At 37.8% G+C, this 23,978-nt stretch overlaps 1 protein-coding gene across 1 annotated transcript; it reads right to left on the bottom strand.

Moving 5' to 3' along the window:
• Positions 1-34: 34 nt before the first annotated feature.
• Positions 35-20,561, bottom strand: LOC121374882 (leucine-rich repeat-containing protein 74B-like). Its single transcript, XM_041502002.1, has 12 exons — positions 19,737-20,561; positions 16,907-17,091; positions 15,011-15,118; positions 13,972-14,065; positions 10,390-10,439; positions 9,698-9,776; positions 7,744-7,829; positions 6,404-6,598; positions 5,790-5,885; positions 4,780-5,040; positions 2,553-2,638; positions 35-1,941 (listed from the first exon to the last, which is right to left on the bottom strand). Exons 1-12 carry the CDS (start codon positions 19,876-19,878, stop codon positions 1,773-1,775), a joined length of 1,551 nt encoding a protein of 516 aa, XP_041357936.1. The 5' UTR covers positions 19,879-20,561; the 3' UTR covers positions 35-1,772.
• Between the last annotated feature and the right edge of the window lie 3,417 nt (positions 20,562-23,978).

Below are 23,978 nucleotides of genomic sequence, written 5' to 3' on the forward strand. Positions count from 1 at the left end.
ATACTTAGTCTTTCTTGTTGAGTGTATATGTTTTAATCATCACATGTAGTTAAAGAAAATGGAAGAAGATGGGTTTTTTTTATTGTTGTTGTCATTCATATTTGTGTTGTAGTATTCTTGATTATGCAAAGAGAGTGGCTTTATGGTCATTCAAATTAAAGTCACATTCTTATAGCCTTGAGAGTTTTAGGCATATACCTTGCTTTATGCAGCCGTGTCCATTTCAGCATTCCTGTACTAAGACTCCATCAAAATCAAGCAGTTGGGCTACTTAAGAGAACTTTTCTTCATTTTCACCAAGCTGTGTTACTGCTTGCTGGTTCTTAATTTTTGACCAAATCTTAATAAATAGACTATTTTGACAAGGGGCTATGTCTTCTACTCTTACTACTTTTCTGTGTACTTAATTTGAATATAAATGGGAGTATCAGCAATAGCCCTCTTAAGTGATTTGGGTGTGTGATCATGTTATCTTGTTCTATTCTCGGTGATCTGGAAGGTATATGGCGAAGTCTTAAAACAGGTATACCAAATTATATTTTGGCTAAAGATGTTGAAAGAACAGGACATTATGAATGAAGAACCAGCTTGAGGTCCTACTATGGGTTATTTTGTTGGCTCTGTTGGTACAGCAATTAAAATAAAATGAGTACAATGTATATAGTGTACTGTTTGGTCATAGAAGTAATTGAATACAAACTATTTATCATATTGTCATATAGTTTTATTTCTTTATTTACATATTTACAGTACATCTTGCATCACATTACAAAGGAACTACATTGTCTCAAAATGTCCTTCCAGTTTTATGATTTAACTATCGTGTATAATTCTTATAATACACTCAGATTGTGTTACAGGTGTCCATATCACATTTGTTGAAGTACATATGCTAAACACAAAATATAAAATAAAAGTGGTAAAATTCATTTACAAGCACATTATTGATGCTTCTGTGCAAAAAGTGTCCTGGTATAGTATTTGGATCTCACAGTGATTTCAGTCTCATAAACAATATATTGTGTTTTGGGGGGCGAACCTCCACATTACAACTATATACAACTGCATGCATATTATATTGTTATTAAAATATGTAGAGAAAGGCCCTAATGTATGCTTCATCCTGCTGATCAATCACACATCCATAAAAGAACAACTTTAGGATCCCGTCCACCCAGTTTTGGCCAATTTAACACAAGGTAGTGGCATGTAACTTCCCTTAGCTATATATTTAACAGTTTATGATAATCACAGGTGTTTAACCACAAGCATACAAGTCTTATTTTTTTCCATGTTCCAGACTCTCATGCATTTAAGATAAACATTTGAACACCTGGGGCCTAATTCACTAAACTCTCGCAATGCAATGCTAAAAGACTTGCAAAGAGGATGCTTTGTTGTCTAGCACAGCCTAAGAGAGCTTTGTGAATTAGGCCCCTGATGAGCACCTTTTGTAAATTTGGCCCTATTAGAGACGGTGTTGTATACCGTTTTCCTTATCACATCTACTATTCTGTGAATTGTTATGAAACAGGTCTCCGTTTAACGACAAACATTTTCAGTTGTCTTCTGTATCCCAGATTGTTGCCCGACATTCAAATACAAATATTTGTGTGGCCAGGAGTATATATGCACTGGGTTTGAGAATAATTCATAGAGGTTTTTTTAGTAGAGACTTCAGAGTAAACTGTTATCATGCTGCCTTTAAGCATGTTTCTGTCACAGATGTTATTTTGTTGGAGAATATGTCGTACATGACAGAACTTGTATGTTTACTTTTTCTTCTGAGTGGGAAGTGTTTTCTGGGGTTTCTTGAATGTCTGTGAAAATTCATCCATTTTGGTTTTCTTTGACAGATCTCCCAGCTTCAGGAGATAATCTTGGTCTTGTTTCTTCTTTAGTTGCTTTCTTTTCATCTTCCTCTCACCTTCGATCAACTCACTGCAATACAGTTTTGTAAGGGGTCATTAATTCTAGACTCAGAATATGTTAAATATTGTATTGTAACTTTAATTGGAACTTGACTGACCACCTGACATCATGGTAGTTTTTATAATTATTCATAATTTATTTTCTTAGGTGCTTTAAAAAAACCATGGAACATTATTTCATTACATTCTGAGGTTTGGTAAAAATTTAATTTGTTGTGTCAGTTAAATACTGATAGTCTTGACGTGCTTTGACCATGATTCATTTGTTAACACTAAAACATTTTTCAATGTTTGTACAAAGCCATCAAAAGCAAGAAACCAGCAGATCTAGTATTTTTTTGCAGGTGGGGGAGGGGAGCTATATCCAACTATTTCAATAGAAGTTGTATATTACTGAGAATCTATTTTAAAAAGGGGGGATTTTTGTTTCTTTCATTGTGAGTAGGACCCCCTCGACCCACCCCACAGATCTGCACCTGGCCCAAGGGGCACAGTCCCACCCATCTCCAAAGATTATATAACTGAGCCTTCATGGCCACTCAGTTTCTGGCATTTTCCGATGCTTGTACAGGAGTTACTTGTTAAGTTGCTGAATGAGATACAAGAAGTTAAAATACTTACATTAGGTCTATTTGTCCATCATTGTTTACATCGAGGTAGTTAATGACTGTGTCCAGTGCTGAGTCGCTGATCGGGTAGCCCTCTGCCTGCAGATTGATCATACAGTTCTCTTTTACTATGGAATGATATGAATCATGTGGTATATACCAGGGGTGGGGGAAAATAAAATTGTCAATTGGTCCCGCTTGATGTCATCATTAACGGAGGGGGGAGAGGAGGAAAAAAGAAAGGAATAAAAAAAACATAACATCAGTGAAAAAAAAAAAAAAAACCACCCACAAATTGTATATATTTTACATAATGGAATAAATATTATAAAAAAGGAATAAAAGTTATGAATTTAAATCCCATATACGTATAAAAAGTACGAGTATTCAGCACTGTCCTGAAAATTAATAAAAGATCGCACCGTTGAAGCGTTTGACAGCCTGAGCTAGCACATGTTTAGACAAAGAGATTAATAACGTCATCACTGATTGGACGAAATTTGACCTCTATTGGCTCTTGCGATAACCAGTACATGTAGCTGTTCTGCTTACTCCCACTTGTTAACAAAAAAGTGGAAACCTTTTGTTAATTTTAAAATCATTTATAATTATTGGATAGACTACATTGAACATAGACTACATTGAACAGTCAACAATAAATACATTTATAGATTATTTCAGTATATTTTATGCTATTTCAAGCAGTTTGTATTGCACAAAAGTCTCTTGCTTCGGACTGGGACACTCGACCCGACAAAGCTCCGTACATAGGTGTTGATTGTAACCAGTTGCAAACTCTGGGTCCTTTGTTTTAATTGGAGTGTAATACGTTGATGGCTCTCTCACCAAGAATGGTGTTATTGTTAACGTCTGTTTAATCTCTTGACCGGCTCAGCAACTTTGACAAAATTAATGTCTAGCCTAGTGGCTGTGGATTGACACTACTGTAGGACTGACGATATATACTTAGGCAGACTTCAAAATCACAGACGTCTTGCCACTAGCCATATTGACTACTATTTATTTATTCTTTTAAATCCTGCATGAGATACCGATGTCTGGGAAGGCCGGTCCACTTGACGGATAAGAATTTGTTCCAATAATAGAAATGGACAGGTGCTTCGGACCAACAAGAATGACAAAAGTGGGACCGGCAAACACACGTTTTAAAAAAATAATTTCGGTCTCAGAGATCGAGAATCGGTCCCAGACCGGGAGAAAAGGGCTTTTCCCCACCCCTGGTATATACATGTGTATATATTTTTTTCTAGTGAACAGGTGCATGTGTTTTTTAGCACTTTACCAGGGTGTATGATGTATCATTTAACAACAGACTAGCACTGAACATTAAGGGTTAGTGCCATTCTTGAATTTTTAAAAAAAAAATTGGGACATAGAACCAAGCAATAAAACCTTTGTAATAATCGTGGAGCATTAGTAAAAACTAGAAACTATCTAATGGCAGGGTTGCAGAAAGTACTCGCCTGCTCGCCAAATGCAAGTAAACATTCTGACGGACGAGTTAAAAAATGCACTGGATCTACCAAGATTGATTCAGGAACCCATCTCGCCTTGGGCAGAGTTTCACATCTAAACCTACATTAGTTCATCAAGAAAAACATCGAATGTGTTCTTGAGTTAGTCCTGGGAGAGAACACTGTAGAGCCTGTATTATATCTGAGTAGGAGATCTGTGGAGGAGCTTACGCTTAACGTCGTATGTATTCAGTGTTAAACACCACCTCGAATGTATTGTTGAGCTCTTCCATTGTGAAAACCCCATCAGTCTTATTTGAGTAAGTGAGCTTGGGAGCAAAACCTTTTGTTTAACTTAAAAGTGAATTCCATGTTTTGTGTTAATTTAAACCCACTTCGAATGCATTCTGTGAAGAGAACACCATTAGAGTCCGTATCATATCTAATTAATAGATTTGAAGAGTGGTGGTGACACTTAGCTTAGCATGTGTTTTATGTATAACTCAAGTGGAATGTGTTCTTAAACTGTTCCCTGGAGACAACACTGTAACAATTAGTTAGCATCATATCCAAGAGAACGATTTATGGAGGAAAGATGATGTTTAGCTAAACGCATGAACTCCCCTCAAATGTTTTTTTAAGCTCTTCCTGGGATTGAACCCCACCAAAGTATGCATCATATCTGATAAAGAGGTCTAGGGAGCTGAGCCTTTTGTTTAACTTCATTAATATTTGCTACATGCTTAGTTTTACGTCTAAACTCACCTCAAATGCGTTCTTAAGCTCTTCCCTTGAGAGGACGCCGTTGGAGTCTGTATCATATCTGAGTAACAGATCAATAGAGCGGAGGTGGTGCTTCATGAAGAAGAGGATCTTGATCGGGTCCACGTTGTACACGTTCTTACACGTGACATCCACCAGACTCTTATCGCCCTTTCTTAGAATCGTCTCGTAGCGGACCAGAAACAGACGCTCCTTCTCCAGCATAGCCAACGTTTCTAGAAAGTTCATATCCACAACAATACCCTAGTAAGATAACAATGCTTAATTATAAAGAGACTTCATTATTAAATGTGCTTCATTATACAATTTGTAATTAAATTAATGTAAGTAAAAATAATTTACTTGTCGCCTTCTGTAAATTGTTCCCAAATGGATTAATTCTTGTTCCAGTATGGATCAAAAACTTAGTAGCCATTCTCGTTATGAAACCGCCATACCAAATTAAGCTTTAGCAGACCCTTCGTAACCGGTCGTTGGGTGTGCGCCCAAAGAGGACAAAAAAAAAGTACGTGTTTTTTTATCGTACTTTTATATAAATAAAAATAAAGCATGGCTTGTGATTCCTTACTTGAGGCTGTAAACCCCCTCCATTAGAGAGTCAGTCTCTCTCTCTCTCTCTCTCTCTCTCTCTCTCTCTCTCTCTCTCTCTCTCTCTCTCTCTCTCTCTCTCTCTCTTCCTCCGGATGTTCCTACGGACCTATATAGTCTAGGCTAACTGGACATCGTTGTAGTTGGCATACAGATTGATGCAGTCATTTCCAATCCTTCAATTCTATATGTTCTCTATATTAATATGGTAAGAACTAGCGCTATAAGGAATGCTTTCCCTTGATGGCTGTCTGTAATATCTTCTAAACCAGTGGAGCTGATTTTAATCAGATCGATCTTCACCATCGACGATATTTTGTTGATACTTCAAACAGACTAGGTAAAATTACAGAACACAACTCCCAGGCATTTTGAGGTGATGCATTGACTACTCATTATAATACCTGCAAGTCGAGTTCTTTAAGTCCACAGTGTTTATTCTTGAATATCCTATCGAGCACAACTGAAATTACATTAGCTGGAATCGGGTTCAGAGCTAGCTGGAAAAAAAGTAAATGCACAATATGTAATGTAATCTTGTTAATGCTAAGGATTTAATCATTTGAGCATAAATTTGTAAATATTAACGTCAGTAATTTTAAACTAAATGTCATCAGACGAAGAACCATTGCTTCGCTTAATGTTCGTGTTTATAAACCATCAAACTTTAAAGGTTGCCTGTAAATTCAACAATAAGGTCTGGTTAAATTCTGTATGAAATCTAGAGGGTATGGTATTTGTGGCACTTTTTGTACTAACGAAACTAGCCGTCTCTGTTCAAGGAATCTTTAATTTTATATATTATTTAGTTTTAATGACTTGTGAATATGAAATAGCAATATCTCTGGCCAATTATTGCTATTTAGCTCTTGAACAATTAATCTGCAGGATGGAAAGAGCCCCTCAAAACTAATTGTTGATGTATAAGGTATCACAATAACATGTATGCCATAATACATGTTTAAATCTTCGGTATTCTCTATATCTAACTGACCATGACAACATCATCTGTTCTTACCTTCAGTGTAGTCAACGTCTTGTTCTGGACGACGCCCTCGATGAGTTGCCAGATGGCTGGTGGGTGTATTCGGTTGTTGCTCAGGTCGAGTATCTGTAGGTTGGTGTTGTGTTGTAAAGCCTGTGACAGAGCCACGCACCCTTCAAAGCCGAACCCGTTCCACGCAAGGTTTAAGTTTTTCAAACTTGTATTCTCCTGTAGTAATGAACGTATATACATGCTACGGTGCGTTTAACGTATGTATTTCCATTAAAAAAGTTTGTTTTGTTGAACGACACCACTAGAGCACATTGATTTATTAATCATCGGCTATTGGATGTCAAATATTTAGTAATGTAGCAAGGGAACTTTATATACACTATTCCACAGAAGGGATAGCAGATGCCACGGTATTTGATACACCATTCGTGGTGCACTGGCTAGGACGAGAAATAGCTTAATTGGCCCACCGACGGGGATCGATCCTAGACCGACCGCGCATCAGGTGAGCGCTTTACCACCCTATATTTCAGTAAAGTTATATTATCCTTTACAAATAAAATGGTTTCTGTTTTAAAACAATCAATCAAACAAACCAACAAAAAGTCGTAATAATACCTAATCCTGTTTTTCTAGTTGCTCCTATGGTTTTACCATTCATAACCCGAATCTCAAAGTATATAAACAATAGGTGCTGATGTACACACAATTTTGGTGCTTATAACTTCTACTTGTGATGAGTTGGATTTTGTTTTTCAATCATAATCTATATTCTAAGGTAAGTGAAAACCAGAGGTGAACTTGCTCAAGGGATAGGATATGCTAAAAAAAAATTGTGAACACCCGTTACCACGATTCCCGTCAGTGGGCTCATTGGGCTATTTCTCGCTCCAGACAGTGCACCACGACTGGTACATCAAAGGCCGTGGTATGTGCTATCCTATCTATGGGATGGTGCATATAAAAGATCCCTTGCTGCTAATCGAAAAGAGTAGCCTATGAAGTGGCGACAGCGGGTTTCCTCCCTCAATATCTGTATGGTCCTTAACCATATGTCCGACGTCATATAACCGTAAATAAAATGTGTTGAGTGCGTCGTTAAATAAACCATTTCCTTCCTTTCCTCCACGATGCTGACAATGATTCATGAACGTACACGCACACACATCACTAACCTGTTCTTTTCAAGTTCTTATTTATTAAATTAGTCTTACAAACTAGGCACCCGATAGTGATTCATGAAAAAAAATCACGGTTTTGCCAAATTGCCCCATCAGACTAACTTGTGTAAAAAATACCGTTTTGATTATTGCAAACGGTTTTGAGGTTGAGACCAGTTCTATCACCTGTTGCCTACTCACCATAAGACCTCTGGCAATCCCAACAGCTCCCTGTCCTCTGATATGATTCCAGCTCAGGTCAAGCAATTTGATAGTGTCGTTCTCGCCTGCGTATATAAATAATAAAATATTTACAATCTCCTCTCATGATATGGGGAAAGCAATACATTCATCGGTGCCAAAGGGGCAACACAGAGGAATGTTTTGATTAGATTGAATTGAAGTGTGATTCTTCATCCTCTTGATTTATTTTATCGTTGTTTTACTTCTATCTCTTGAGATATCCCATGATGTTGAAGGTAAAGATTTAATTTTGTAATCAGAGCCACTGGCGTAGGAAAAGGATATTTTACTTTATATTTGCTTTATAATAGTATAAAAGTGTGTAAATGTAAACGCCCCCCCCCCCCCCCCCCCCCCACCCCCAACCTTTTGGCACCTTCCTACGCTCGTGGGAGCAAGCTGTTTTATAAGCACTCGCGTCGTAGGCGCCAGCGATGTGTCCAAGATAGGACATAATAAACGAGGAACTGTCCCGTCAATTCACACTTTTTAAACATATATAATTTTATGTATTCATCAGCCATAAATATCTAAATAAAACATTGCTGTTCTGGGGCCTAATTCACTAAACTCTCGCAACTTTGCGATCTCGCAGTGCAGTGCTAAAAGACTTGCAAAGAGGATGCTTTGTTGTCTAGCAGAGCCTAAGAGACCATTGTAAATTAGGCCCCTGATCTAAACCTTACTGTTAGCTATGGTTTATATTTGGCTTTAGATAACAATACTTGTCCCGGCTCTACCTTTGTATAAGCATTTAATAACAGGCGTGTAATAATGGCTGATTTAGAATACAATTTGACACGTCATAACGTTCTTAATGAATGTACAATCCATGATACTGACCTGTGTTTGATCCTAATTAATAAGCTAGATAACGGTTACTTAACAAGCAGATTGTCTAATCTCTGATTTAGGTCCTTACTGGACCCTAGTTAATAGATAATTTTTGGAATGTTCAAGCCCAAATTTACGTTTTATTTGACCTTGAATAATCATTAGATAAAATGGTGCTTGACGTATTTACTACTCAAGAGCATTATTTTCTAAATATTTTCTATATCTTACAGTTGCACTCTACTGTTCCAAATTAATCAGCTGTTTCGATTTTTATGTCATAACGTGACTTGTATTTCGTTCAACTCTGCTTTTATACGACTTCCACACGTGTTTGTTTTCCAAGAATAGTGTTTAGTTGTATGTGTTGCGTTTGACATTAGGATTACTTCAGAGACCACCGGTGTAATTAAATGGCTTCCTGGCAGTAAAGATAATTTTATGGTTTCGTGTTTTGTTCTCGTTTTGCAGTTACTAAGAAGGGTCGTATCTGGTTTAAAATAACTATCAAGGGAGTGGGCAGCAAAACCAATTAGTACATAGCAATACAGGCTTTTCTCCAGCTACAAATAAAAAGCACTTCCAAGATGAAAAAGGGGACGGGACGTAGCTCAGTGGTAAAACGCTCGCTTGATGTGCGGTCGGTTTAGGATCGATCCCCGTCGGTGGCCCCATTGGGCTATTTCTCGTTCCAGTCAGATGTGCGGTCGGTTTAGGATCGATCCCCGTCGGTGGCTCCATTGGGCTATTTCTCGTTCCAGTCAGTGCTCCACAACTGGTGTAACAAAGGCCGTGGTATGTACTATCCTGTCTGTGTTATGGTGCATATAAAAGATTCCTTGTTGCTAATCGAAAAGGGTAGCCCATGAAGTGGCGACAGCGAGTTTCCTCTCAATATCTGTGTGGTCCTTAACCATATTATGTCTGACGCCATATAATCGTAAATAAAATGTGTTGAGTGCGTCGTTAAATAGAACATTTCCTTCCAAAGTGAAAAAGCCTTATTTTTTTTCGGAGGGGTGGACAGCTGCTTCCGCTGCCTCATCTAGTTACCGCTATGCTAGAGTTGGTGATTTACCGATTGCCTTCCCTAGTTGAATGCCGCAGGCGCCGAGCTCATTGTTGTTCAGAATCAATTCCCTCAGACCCGACATCTCCTGCAGCAAAGACAAAACAGTGATTTCAGTTCCAGTTAGCGAGTTGTACACATTTTTATTAAATAAAAGCGCTCTCTGTCGATAGATACTGACACACGATATATCAATATTGATTGCCCGCGATGATAGAATTACTGCTAATTGTGTTTATGGGCTCAGACAAACATTTAAACAAAATGATTGATACACTTCTCTGTTCTACTATCAAGATATTTTGCCTATGTAATATTTGACAATAAATACTGTTTCTTACAGGGAATACCAACTGACCACATGAGTGAATTAAATTTCTGTTTTTGACAGTCCGTATCTGCATCCGTCTCTGTCTCTCGCTCGCTCGCTTTCTCTCTCTCTCTCTCTCTCTCTCTCTCTCTCTCTCTCTCTCTCTCTCTCTCTCTCTCTCTCTCTCTCTCTCTCTCTCTCTCTCTCTCTACCCCTCACTCTCTCTCTGATATATATATAATCTTCATGGTTGATTAAAAAAGAAGGAAGGAAATGTTATATTTTACGACGCACTCACGATTGATTAAAACGAAGAAATACTTTCTTTTACATGGAAACTGATAGAAGATATGGCCGTGTATTGAGAAACGTTCTTCTTAACAATACTTACTTCGATCAGTTTAATGACACTGTCCGAGTCGTGGTCAAGCAAACCATTTCCTGTAATATATGAAATTTCCTGTAATAATATAAAATTAAGTAATTCATTGATAGACCACATGGGCGTACATGGGGGGGGGGGGGGGGGGGGGGGGGGGTTCGATGGGTTCGACCGAACATCCCCTGAAATCGCTTTTTTATAATTTAATATGTCTGACATTGATATCTGTCATTATTATATTTACTCAACATAGAAATATATGCCCAATATCTCTGCAATCTATTTTAGAACCCCCCTTTTCAAAACTCAACATAGAAATATATGCCCAATATCTCTGCAATCTATTTTGGAACCCCCCTTTTCAAAATCCTATGTACGCCCATGGACCACAGTTTTAATACACCTGACACCAGGGCCGTAGCTAAATCCGGAAAGCATTATAAAAACTTAAAAGAAAATTCACTTCTTAACCATTTTAGACTATCAACTACTCAGTTGCCCCACCAAACAAAAAGTCCTAGCTACGCTGTGACCCGCTAGCACATATTCGTTGACATGACACAGACGACCACAATGGTCAAGACGACATCGGTAATAAACACCAGTTCAGAAGCTGGTGCAATCACTTCACATCATCAGTCAATGTGACAGGGCATCATGATTTGGTAGCGCGTGACCGCCCTTAGAGTCGACGGAACATATTTTACTACTTGATGTCTTGTGCGCAGTCATAAAGCCTGCGTCACATGTCACTGATCGCTTCTTTATTTACTTCTCTCTTTTTTCTTCTTTTTCTCTTTTTTTTTTTTTTTTTTTTTTTTTTTTTTTTTTTTTTTTTTTTTTTTTTTTTTTACCGGTTCACAAATATATTTTCATCAGACAAGACAAACACGTCTGTGTTCATTATATTTTACACAATTACCAAGATATTATGCTAGGCTCAGACTACCAACTGTCAGCAGAAAGCTGGCCAACTTTCTTCTGTCATAACTCGATTATCGTCGTATAACCCATTAGTTGTTAATCACAGCGCACCCGTCGTAAGTCGGGAGCTGGGGAAATTACAACGCAACCGTCGAGTTGGCCAACTTTCTGCTGTCAGCTGGCAGTTTGAGCCTTAAATTACAATGATCTTTTATGTACATTTTCCCCACAAAGAAGAGTATCAGTCGTGGGAATAAACAACAACAAAAGCGGAGTCCAATGAGATCGATCGATCCTATGATCTATCACACGCTGTACCACTAAGATATACCCCCACCCTTATGATGGTAGATGTTTAAGGTTGCACACCAGCATTCACTTTTGCATATATATATATATATATATATATATTCTGTACAATATCAGTGTCAAAATATACTCTTCAAAAAAAGTAGTGGAACCTGAAATATTAATGTTAATATCAACTATTAGACCGAACATACGTTTTGACCACAGACATCCTAGTAAAGAACGTTCAGGTCTGTTTATCAACACACCGAAACACATTCCATAGTTTGCACGTGCATCACGCAGTTGCCTCGTACACGTGCGTGGGGTGTTATTATCGATTTTGACAATTTCCAGGAAGGTCCATTAATCACTGTGGAACATTATTTCTGTCAATCTTTTTCATTCTGTTGATCCAATCTGATTAAAATTACCTCTACTGGTCTCGCCAGTAGATCTAACAGCATTGCGTGGACTCCCATGTCCAGGTGACATTTCATCTATAAATAACAATTTAAATATTGACCAAATACACTTCGCCTTTTATAACGTTATTCGGGAGCATACAAATTCTAAAAATATCGATCGAGACTATAGGCAAACTTGTTGGTCTATTTCAACATAGAAAAAACAGGGGGAAAAGTGCAGTAATAAACTCTGGATTGTATACTAATATAAACAGATTTTAAGGCTATATCATCACGGGGTTTTTTTTCCGTCTTGAAACGTATTTTATATACAATTTTATATTGAAATTAAGTTTCCGTCACACTTCGTAATTCACCCGAATCATTTCGTATACCCTCGGCATAAACCCGAATGTTTTCAAATTCTTTTCAAGTCACTGGCATGATTTTACAAGTAAGGTTTTGATTGGTCTAATGAAAGATCAACTGGACATGAACTCCAATGGGCTGCTGTTAGATCACATGTAATACTGGAGCTAATTTTAATTAGATTGTCTGTTGATCATACAGATGTTATTGTTTTGTTTTTAGTCATTTTTATTGTTTGAATTTGCGATTTACTTATAAAAACCCCGTCAACTTTCAAATTTCATTTTTGACCCCAGTCGTCCTTCAAGATCTTTGGTGGTCATAAAACCTACTGTAATACTGAACTACCGGTTGTAATGTAGCCCAATTAATTCACTATTATCATATAACCATTCACCACAGCTAATATACCTTACAGTTTTGGCAATTGTAAATTCTTATCAGAGTTCCCCTACTATTTTTTTAAAGAGTATATGTCAAAATATATACAACAATATTGATAGTGCGACACTTGGTCAGAAAAACGTTCGCGAGGCTGGTTTATGCGCTTCACGGTAAACCAAATGGCCACGTCGGGAACCAATCAAATACAATTAGACCAGAAGCCGTCAGGCCCTTTATAAGGGCCCTATGGGCAACCTAGGGAGACACCACAGCATCGTAAAGGTCTAAAATTAACGAGCTACTCTCGATTCACTAATATCAAAACCTATATTAGCTCGGCCATTTACCTTTCGACCGACCGTTCAAAATTGCGCCAAATTCCCTCAATCAAAATTGCGCACCCTTTTCTCTTTGGCATTTAACTGCTCCATTCAAATTCCATAGCACCACCACCACCCCCACCCGCCTGCTACCGATTTGATCGGGCTGCTGGTGCTCCCTTGCACCTGCCAGTGCAGGCGGTCCCTCTTCTCCCCTCCCGCCACCTTTCCTGTCATGGACGGAGGAGCCGGCAGGCGTGCGCTACAACAGCTTGTTCTGAATGTGCACGTAAAACCCTATGACATGACATGACAATACAATGTAGTTTGCTGGCAGAACTTGGGGCATATGTGTTTATATTAATCTGAAAAACGCTGTACTAGATACGTTAAACCACAACAGAAAAGAGCAAGTTAATGGGTTAATATGAAACAGAAAACCACGTAGGCTACTCTTTTACTAACACGTTATACTGGATGGCAAAAGCCACATGAATGCATTATAGAGAGACTGATGTTAAGAGTAAGACACAACTACAGACTTCATGCAGATGCATTGCAGAAGATCTCGACTGGTTTAAGACTATGATGTGCAAGACAACAATGGAATAACGTTCTATAGGAACAGTCTGTTGCACAATTTCTAGTTGTCATGACGCTGGCATGTTGAGGATAACTCTTTTGTAAAATCAGGATTTAGTAACTGCAGTCGACAAAAATCTGCTCATTGTGATTTGTTATGATACTGATATTTTAAAAGTTTAAAACTCGTCTTCTAATTTTACTGTTTTAAAACGGGCCAGCCTGCAATATATATATATATATACCATTAAGAGTCGACGTGTCCATTAATGAATTAATATTAAAATTTCAGGACGGCACTGTCGCACAGTACATACCAGAGAGATTGAGATGTCTCACGGCAGAGGCGTCTATAAGTGCAGCACACAGAATCTTCATGCAAGGGCCGCTCAAGTGGTTGTTTGAAATCACCTGAAATGGATATTCATTATATAAATTACTACTTTTATTATCGCGAATATGTTAATTTAAAAACTTTTTACATCTTTGTATGCATACTGAATCGATCCATTAAATATTTAGAATTAATGATCGAACATGGATTAATGCAGTCATTGTCAAAGAAATTAGAGTAAAAATAAAGACTAATGCAATAGTGGCCGTTAGATACCATTTATCTCACGAATTGTTTTAAAATGTATCTAACGAGCGAAAGCGAGTTTGATACGTTTTTAAACAACGAGTTGTAAGATAAATAGTATCTAACGAATACGAATGTATTATTCTATTTCTTACATATCCTCAAAAAAACAGGTTTTAAGCAAATTGTAACATCTTTTTCGACTAAAAGTTATTTACAGCCGTTGCACTTGCAGCTGGCTTACGTGTCACAGACCCATGATTGTCAGGTTAACTATACGTCACACTGTAATCGATTTCCATCGTGTTGTTTTTCATTGGATGTATGGCAGTGGTGGCCTGTTCATCATCTAGGAGCAGCCAGTCGTATGTCTTGAAATTGTTAACACACGTACGTGTGTAAACAACCATGTGTTATAAAAAATAACGCATGATGTTATCACCAACGGGTGTGTAAGAAATACATGTATATGGCTTTATAATTATTCTTCATTTGGGTACATGTATCATTTTGAATTCATAACAAATACATCATGATCACCAGAAACCGAGATGCGTTGTAAACTGGAGGCCAAATCGTTCGACTTCATAACATTAGCTTACGTGCTTATTGTAGCAGTATTAATATTAACAATTAACTCCAACTTGGAACGATTTCCATTGCAAATAGTTGTCTTACAAACACGTTTAAGAATGACCGTGTAAAATATAAAACAAAATTGGTACATATATGTGTTTGGTACAGAACTGAAAGTATACTAGGTTATATAAACTGACCAGACGAGTCAACATGGGCTTGGCGTGCACTAAACGAGATATGTAGGTAGCTTCTTTCCTCTGGAATCGTTGTCCTATAAACTCCAATTCTCGAAACTCCGAATCGTTCTACAATGGAATTAAATGAGAGAGAAAAAAGGAAATATAATAAATATTAGATTTGTGTTAAACATTACAGATGAAATTAAGTCATCCTCGTTCTAGATGGAATGGGAATCTTTACAACTGTACTGTACTCCTTTGTAACGCCTGGCGCCAAGTCCGATACACCAACCAACACTGCGAGGAGTACTCTGAAAACGTGTTTAAAACAAGTCCATAGGAACAGGGAGGCTAGAGGCAGCTACCCCACTTGAGGAAATCATATTTGAGATCACCCAAAGATAAAAACATGTCTCCCCCCCCCCCCCCCCAACATCAAATACAGGGAGGCTAGACGCAGCTATCCGCCTTGAGGAATTCATGTTTGAGACCATCCAGTGATACATATGTTTTCGCCCACTCCCTCCACATCGAATACATTTAGCTTCTTTGTGATCTTACCAGGGTCCCGTTCCACGAAGCGATCTTAAAGCTAAGATCACCTCAAGTGCATTTTTGTTTTTCGTGGAATGGGGCCAAAATTAACAATGACGACTCTCAGTTCCTTTCTGGAATTTATCGCTTATTCATTTTGCCGGATCTAACTTTTGGCCCTTAATGGCATGGTTGTCTAATGCCATGGAAATCAGTAAAGTATATTCGAATTCTGTCCTTACCAGGAGAGTAGCAATGGCGACTCTCAGTTCCTTCCTGGGATTTATAGGGATCTACTTGTTAGCCCTCAATGTCAAGGATTGTCTAATGCCACTGGAATCGGTAAAGTACATTCGAATTCTGTCAATATTTAAAAACTGTTATTGTTTGTTATGATCTTACCAGGAGAGTGGCAATGATTTTACCAGGGGAGTGGCGATGATCTTACCAGGGGAGTGGCGATGATCTTACCAGGAGAGTGGCGATGATCTTACCAGGAAAGTGGCGATGATCTTACCAAGAGAGTGGCGATGATGGCTTTTGGATATTTCCACGTATATAATAAACATTTATTATTTGTTATAATCTTACCAGGAAAGTGGCGATGATCTTACCAGGAGAGTGGCGATGATGGCTCTCAATTCTTTCCACGTGTATAATAAACACTTATTGTTTGTTATGATATTACCAGGAGAGTGGCGATGATATTATTAGGGGAGTGTGGATGATCTTACCAGGGGGGTGGCGATGATGGCTCTCAATTCTTTCCACGTGTATAATAAACACTTATTGTTTGTTATGATCTTACCAGGAGAGTGGCGATGATATTATTAGGGGAGTGTGGATGATCTTACCAGGGGAGTGGCGATGATCTTACCAGGAGAGTGGCGATGATCTTACCAGGACAGTGGCGATGATCTTACCAGAAGAGTGGCGATGATATTACCAGGAAAGTGGCGATAATCTTACCAAGAGAGTGGCGATGATGGCTCTCAGTTATTTCCACGTATATAATAAACACTTATCGTTTGTTATGATCTTACCAGGAAAGTGGCAATGATCTTACCAAGAGAGTGGCGATGATGGCTTATGAATATTTCCACGTATATATTAAACACTTATTGTTTGTTATGATCTTACCAGGAGAGTGGCGATGATATTACCAAGAGAGTGGCGATGATGGCTTTTGGATATTTCCACGTATATATTAAACACTTATTGTTTGTTATGATCTTACCAGGAGAGTGGCAATGGTCTTACCAAGAGAGTGGCGATGATGGCTTTTGGATATCTCCACGTATATATTAAACACTTATTGTTTGTTATGATCTTACCAGGAGAGTGGCGATGATCTTACCAGGCGAGTAGCGATGATCTTACCAGGAGAGTGGCGATGATGGCTCTCAGTTCTTTCCTGTGTAGTCCATAATCCTTGATGACCACCTTCGTGGATCCTAGCTGGCGCGTGAAGCGCGTGCTGGGGATCACGCGCAGCACGTTGCACATCTGCCTGTACATGTTACGCAGGGTGGTCACTGGGGAGTCGCGTACCTTCTTATCGCCATCTGACAAACAGTAACAGCTGATGAATTGTATCTTTAAAAATGGCTATTTCGTTCTCAAAATGTCAGAATAAATTTGTTTGAGACGCTCCAAAAATATGTATCACAGATACACAAACGCACGCACACAATCAACCATACCACCACCACAACCACAACCACTACCACAAGATCTTAAATGTCCTAGAATTTCCGACTACAGTGGAATGTGTTTTAAATGCCACCAAAGTTGTTGTGTTTTTGTTTGTTTTTAATGGTCTCGAAAAAACCCCACGTGCCTATATTTTTTTTTTTTTGCTTTGCATTTCTTTGCTTTGCATTGCATAGCATAGCATAGCATAGCATAGCATAGCATAGCTTAGCATAGCTTAGCATAGCATAGCATAGCATAGCATAGCATAGCATAGCATAGCTTAGCATAGCTTAGCTTACGATAGCCTAACATAGCCTAACATAGCTTAGCCTAGCTTAGCCTAGCCTAGCCTAGCCTAGCCTAGCCTAGCCTAGCCTAGCCTAGCTTAGCTTAGCTTAGCTCAGCTTAGCTTAGCTTAGCTTTGCACTGCTTTGCACTGCTTTGCTTTGCGTTGCTTTGCGTTGCTTTGCTTTGCTTGCCTTCGCTTCGTTACGTTTCGTTTTGCTTTGTTTTTCTTATGTTTTTGTTTGTTTTTGTTGTGGGGTTTTGTTGTTGTTGTTGTTGTTGTTCTTTTAGGGGTGGGGTTTGGTAATATGACATCTTAATACAAGTGATTTTAATAAAGGCGGTCGTTTTAACACGTTTGCTTGTACCAAAGTGCACAAATTAGGTCATAATTAACATACAAGAATAGAAATCTTATATCATCTAGCTTGTATTATTTTCACACATACAACATACATCAACTATAAACAAAACAGATACTGTTTTTAATTCTATCAAGTTACGTAAAGCGGTTACGGCTGAGTTAAGAAATGATAGCACACAGAGTATTATTGAATTACAAACGTGTATTCATAATAGTTCCATGCATCTTCTGAACGCTCGACTCGGTATTATGAATACACGGCATGAAACGGTAATTCCTTGAATATAGGTTCGTTTAATACGAGACATTCGTAAGCGCTTATCTATTAATTCGGGTGTCTTATTTTCAATCTAGGTTGCGTCTGTCGCATTAAAAAATTCAAGGACAGCACGCACAGGGTCTCTGGTTACGGAAACTTACACCTCATTTCAATAGCTTACTTAGATGTATGAGGATTGGGATAAAAGTTTCTTTTGTTTGATGACACCACTAGAGATCGTTAATCGTCGGTTATTGGATGTCAATCATTTGGTAATTGTGACACGTAATCTTAAAGGGACTGTCGTGTGTCTGCTCTCATTGTAAAATGTTTACGACTAACAGCGTCTTTTTAATGACTGAAGTTACACATTAACGATATTTTCCTGTTTAGAATATAAGTGTTTCTATAAACAAGGTGTTTATGGTCCTAATGTTTATAGGAGCCCAAATCATATTTTACCTTCCAATAATATTCGTAAGTATGAAAAAAATATACATTACGAAGTAAAGGAAATATGACTGCTACAAACATTAGCGCCAAGCCTCAAACACATTGGATATACAGAGACTGATATGTAAACGAGAAAATGTGTTTAATATGTAATTTTAGTTTCCTAAAGCGTTCTGTTAGACGTACAGATCTTATAATGGCTGCAAACTCAGGACAGTCCCTTTAAGAAGAAACCCGTTGCGTTTTTCACTAGCAGCAAGGGATCTTTTATATACCCCTCCCCCGACATAACTGTACATAACTCGGCCTTTGATATACCAGTCGTGGTGCACTGGCTTGGTCTAAAGAGGCAATTCGATCCTTCCACCCAAGGTCCTCAGGCAAGCGCTCTATCGATTGAGCTACATCCCGTCGATGAGGATTTAGATTTTTTTTTATGTTTGGTTAAATGATCTGCTATGTTTAAGATATAATAAAATAATGTTACTATTTATTTAGATAACAAAACCGTTCACAAATCTACAAAAGTAGATGATCTATTGAAATCTTCACATTACTCACTTTTAATATTTTATAATACATGTATATTTTTACATGTAAAAATATACATTTCGTTGTCGTTGCTGTTACCAAATAGATTTTGTTGTTGTATTTTTAATCTAAATTATTTGAATACGAAGTAAAAAGTATTGGTGACAAGTGTTCACCCTGTCTAACTCTTGTAAACATGAGGGTGTTTGATTTTACAAAGTAATACAAGGCCGCTAAACCATGAGGCCTATATACTTATTATATATTTTTTTTAAAAACTAAAAAAACCCTGTTCTACTTCTATTAATATAACATCTTTTTTGCCACAATTCTATACTCTAAATACTTATGTGGGATCGATCCTCGTCAGTGGGCCCATTTGGACTATTTCTATTTCCAACCAGTACACCACGACTGGTATATCAAAGGCCGTGGTATGTGCTAGCATGTCTGTGGGATGGTGCATATAAAAGATCCCTTCCTGCTAATGGAAAAAAGGTAGCAGGTTTCTTCTCTAAGAATATATGTCAAAATTACCAAATGTTTGACATCCAATAGCCGATGATTAAGAAATCAATGTGCTCTAAACGTGTTGTTAAACAAAACAAGTTCTAAACACTCACCATCTGACGAATCATCTCTGAAATCCTCATTGATTTCGGTTGTTGTTATAGTCACATGTTTGTTGGCCGCATGGCTCTTCTTTCTGGACATTCGTGCACTTGTCCTATTGGCTACACCAGCCTTGACTTCAGAAAGCGACATCCAGATATTAACAATCTTCCGATGAGTGTGATCACAGTATATTATTCCAGAAAATCAAAACCCAAATCATCTTCAACAATTTGTTTTCAGATTTACCCAAAGTCCACTCTTGCATGTATATGAATGTTTAATTCAACAATATACTTATTGTTTTATTTTAATTCATATTTGAAATTTAATTCAAATTTTTCAGCGTACCAGGCACAGCAATCTACATTAAATCAAGAATTTTGGCTGAAAGAATGTTACAAATACCTGGGCATCAACAAATACCATGAATCACATTTAGCAAGCAACGGGTGGGTTCTTTTCCCAAACATACTCTAAGAATAACTGAAGAATGTCCAGTTGGTATTCTCCTACTCCTGTTGACACCTATCATAAACCACAGGTCTTTTAATTAGAAATCATTCAGAAATTACTATATAACTCTCGTGGTGCGTTCGTTAATAATCGTGTCCTGCCCTTTACGTGGAGTCGACTAGAGTGGGACAATGCTGGCCTTATTACGGGCCTGAACAATAGAACGTAATAGCGTTTAGTCCAGTCAAGTGAGCCCAGGGGACTAAAACCACGAAGAACTGGTTCGTGGTGACCACGTCAGAACAATCGTTGGCATGACCAGGTCCTTTTCAGGCCGCTAGCCATGCTGATAATCGCCCTTTCGTAACTCTTATTGACACGCTCTTGCTGTTGGGTAATGCGACAAATTGGCGAACATATCCACGTTTGTAACGGCTGAACACGTTTCGTTAGAAACCTCACAGTAATGCTTTGACTTGTAGGTTAATCAAAAATAACGTAACACTGTACATAATGCTAACTTTTGGCCAAACAACAATTTGACCAGTACTTGTGTAGTATACTTGTTTGTTTGCACGAAGCAGATTGAGTTTATAAATAGTATATAACTTTGCACTGTGATCCATCATTCGGCGACAAATAAGAGCACGATTATAAACAATCATAAACAGCTGATTGTGTAAATATGTAACGAATTCAGTTTAAGAGCTGGGAATACCGTCAGTGAATGTGCAAAACAAAGCCAATACTTATACACTGCATGATATATTCGTGTAGGGCTATTATGTTCGTAAAGACTTGTGTGCCTTTACCCCCCCCCCCCCCCCCATTTTTCTCTATTTTTCTCACACAAACACTCTCCCTCCCTTCCCTTCTCTCTCTCTCTCTCTCTCTCTCTCTCTCTCTCTCTCTCTCTCTCTCTCTCTCTCTCCCCCTCCCCTCTCTTTCTCTCCTATTTTATAATATACAAATACAAAGGAACAAAAATCAAATTAATTCGGACAAGTTTAATAATTATGAAGACAATACTATACATATTCACATATTCAGTTTTTGTTTGTCATAGTTACAAGGTCTTATACAATACATAAGAAAGGTATCAAAATACCAAATATAGAATTAACCTCTCTTTTTTTTTTTTTTAGCAATATCAATGACTCACAAAACAAAATTAATTAATTAAGCCAAGTGACATTAACTGTCAAGTTAACTTTGATTTTTTTTCCTCATGAATTGACAGTGCTTAACAATCGCAGATGAAGACTGCAAACAGAAAGCCTAATGAACTTGCTTTAATAAATCCATACTTTGTCGTTCATTTGCCATTAAATAATTCAGAACCACACGTGAAAAGTATAGTGCTGGATATGCGCAACCATCCTTCCAGTATCAAACTACCCAAATACTCCAGTGTTTGGATACAATTTGTTTTTAATTTAGGGTCGGAGAAGTCATATCCTGGTTAACTAGTTATTTCTAGAGGAGATTGTCTATATATAATACAGGTTTAATAGTACAACAGACAGTTTTTAAAATTCGTAGAACTATAGTCCATTACACAAGGAACGCCTTTTTTATACTACGGAATTTACTGTAACTTTTGTTTTTTAGCCGGTTTTTGTTTTAAATTGCACACAAAAATAGTATTTTTTCAATTTCCAAAACAAATTTACTTTTTTCTTTACGTCAAACCAAAATGATATTATTTACAAAAAATAACTTTTGTAGGAGGATGGGACGGATTATAAAGAAAGAAAGAAAGAAGTGTTTTATTTAACGACGCACTCAACACATTTTATTTACGGTTATATGGCGTCAGACATATGGTTAAGGACCACACAGATTTTGAGAGGAAACCCGCTGTCGCCACTACATGGACTACTCTTCCGATTAACAGCAAGGGATCTTTTATTTGCGCTTCCCACAGGCAGGATAGCACAAACCACGGCCTTTGTTGAATCAGTTATGGATCACTAGTCGGTGCAAGTGCTTTACACCTACCCATTGAGCCTTGCGGAGCACTCACTCAGGGTTTGGAGTCGGTATCTGGATTAAAAATCCCATGCCTCGACTGGGATCCGAACCCAGTACCTACCAGCCTGTAGACCGATGACCTGCCACGACGCCACCGAGGCCGGTGTCGGGACGGATTATAAATAACATCGCTTGAGGTGGTTTTTTTAAAAAGCTTGTTCTTTCATACAAGTATTCTATCAATAACATGACTCTTCTGGTCTATATCTCTGCTATATAATACATATTGGTAACCTACCCTATCTAAACCATGCATTTGACCAGATTGAAACACAATGCCGTCATCAACTTTCTCACCAAGGAAGGTGAAGACACTACTGAAATAAATGGTTGGTGAATATATATATATATATATATATATATATATATATATATATATATATATATATATATATATATATATATACCAATTATTCCACAAGTGTGAAGTGGTCTGCTAAATGTAAGCAAGGACGTGAAAGCTTTCAAGATGATCCAAGGTCGTGAGGTTTTTGGCCTCGGGTGATTATTATCTGTTCTGGAATTAGAAAGCCTTCTTTCATGGTACCTGGTTTGAAGATGTTGAAAGGCTAAAGACTGCCATAGAAGAGTGGTTGATAGGCCAGCCAGAAATGTTTTGGCATCAGTAGCTTTAGGGATAAATAGGCCAAATGCACTGACGTCAAGGGTGATTATATTAAAATATAATGTAGAAACGTTTGGACTGCCATCGCTTTTAAAGGAGAGGACAATTAAGGCATTTGGCCTGGTATGCATATTCAACGATATATAATGCACATTATTGCTTAATATCAACACGTATAATCATATAGTTAATTAATAAAACGGTTAAATGTGACGGCTATTATATATAACGGGCGCAGCCATTTTGTACCATCTTAGTGAGTACGCCCTCTGGCGAGCTGGTGGTTACGTAATACTTAACGCGTCACGTCAGGAATGAGCCTTAGAACTAGAGAAACACAATCTACCTGGTTTTTGCGGGATGATAAATAGTCGTACATTGCAATGTTTTGTAATAATACACATCCCAGTAAGCCAACAGTAAGTATATCCAACACTATATATATTATTTTTCAATACAAAATAAAATACCATTGTCAAAGTGGCTACACAACAAGTCGAAACAATTAACAATGTTTTTCCCATGCATTAACCTACGTACTGAAATGATACACGGAGTGTTTTCTTAGTTAATTGGTCTATGCTGTTAGTTGCTTCTACCTGTGATTTCTGATTGGCAGGTGTGTATTTGATTGGTAACCAGACAAGCCAATTAATTGACGCTGTCTAGACACAAAAATACATACCGGTATTGTGGAATATTACCTGTCGCCCTTAAAATTGTAATGGACATGGTTTATTACTGTAAATAGTTCTGTAAAACTATTGATTAAGTAGACTTTTCCATCTACAACCACAGAACTGACCAATTACGTAGTCCCAAAGAAAAGAAAATTATCACTTGGGTATCGTGGGTTGTCGTTTTTGCTGCAACGTAGCATATCAATAGGCGTAATAGTGTACATTTTTCCTTTGGTTTATTAAACAGAGAAAAATACTATAACCCATTTTGTTCCGTTAATGCAACTTGAAATATATTTAATTAAATAGTTTATTATATTATTACGTCATTTATGCTATTTTACAAGTCAGGTTGATCAAAGAGAAGCGCCTTGTCGAAAATTACTGCTTTTGTTTACACTGTATATACAGGAGATGGTCAGGAGCTGACGTCACTTCGCCCCAAGCTATCCCACCGG

Source organism: Gigantopelta aegis, chromosome 6 (assembly GCF_016097555.1).
Source record: "Gigantopelta aegis isolate Gae_Host chromosome 6, Gae_host_genome, whole genome shotgun sequence".
Taxonomy (NCBI): Eukaryota; Metazoa; Mollusca; class Gastropoda; order Neomphalida; family Peltospiridae; genus Gigantopelta; species Gigantopelta aegis.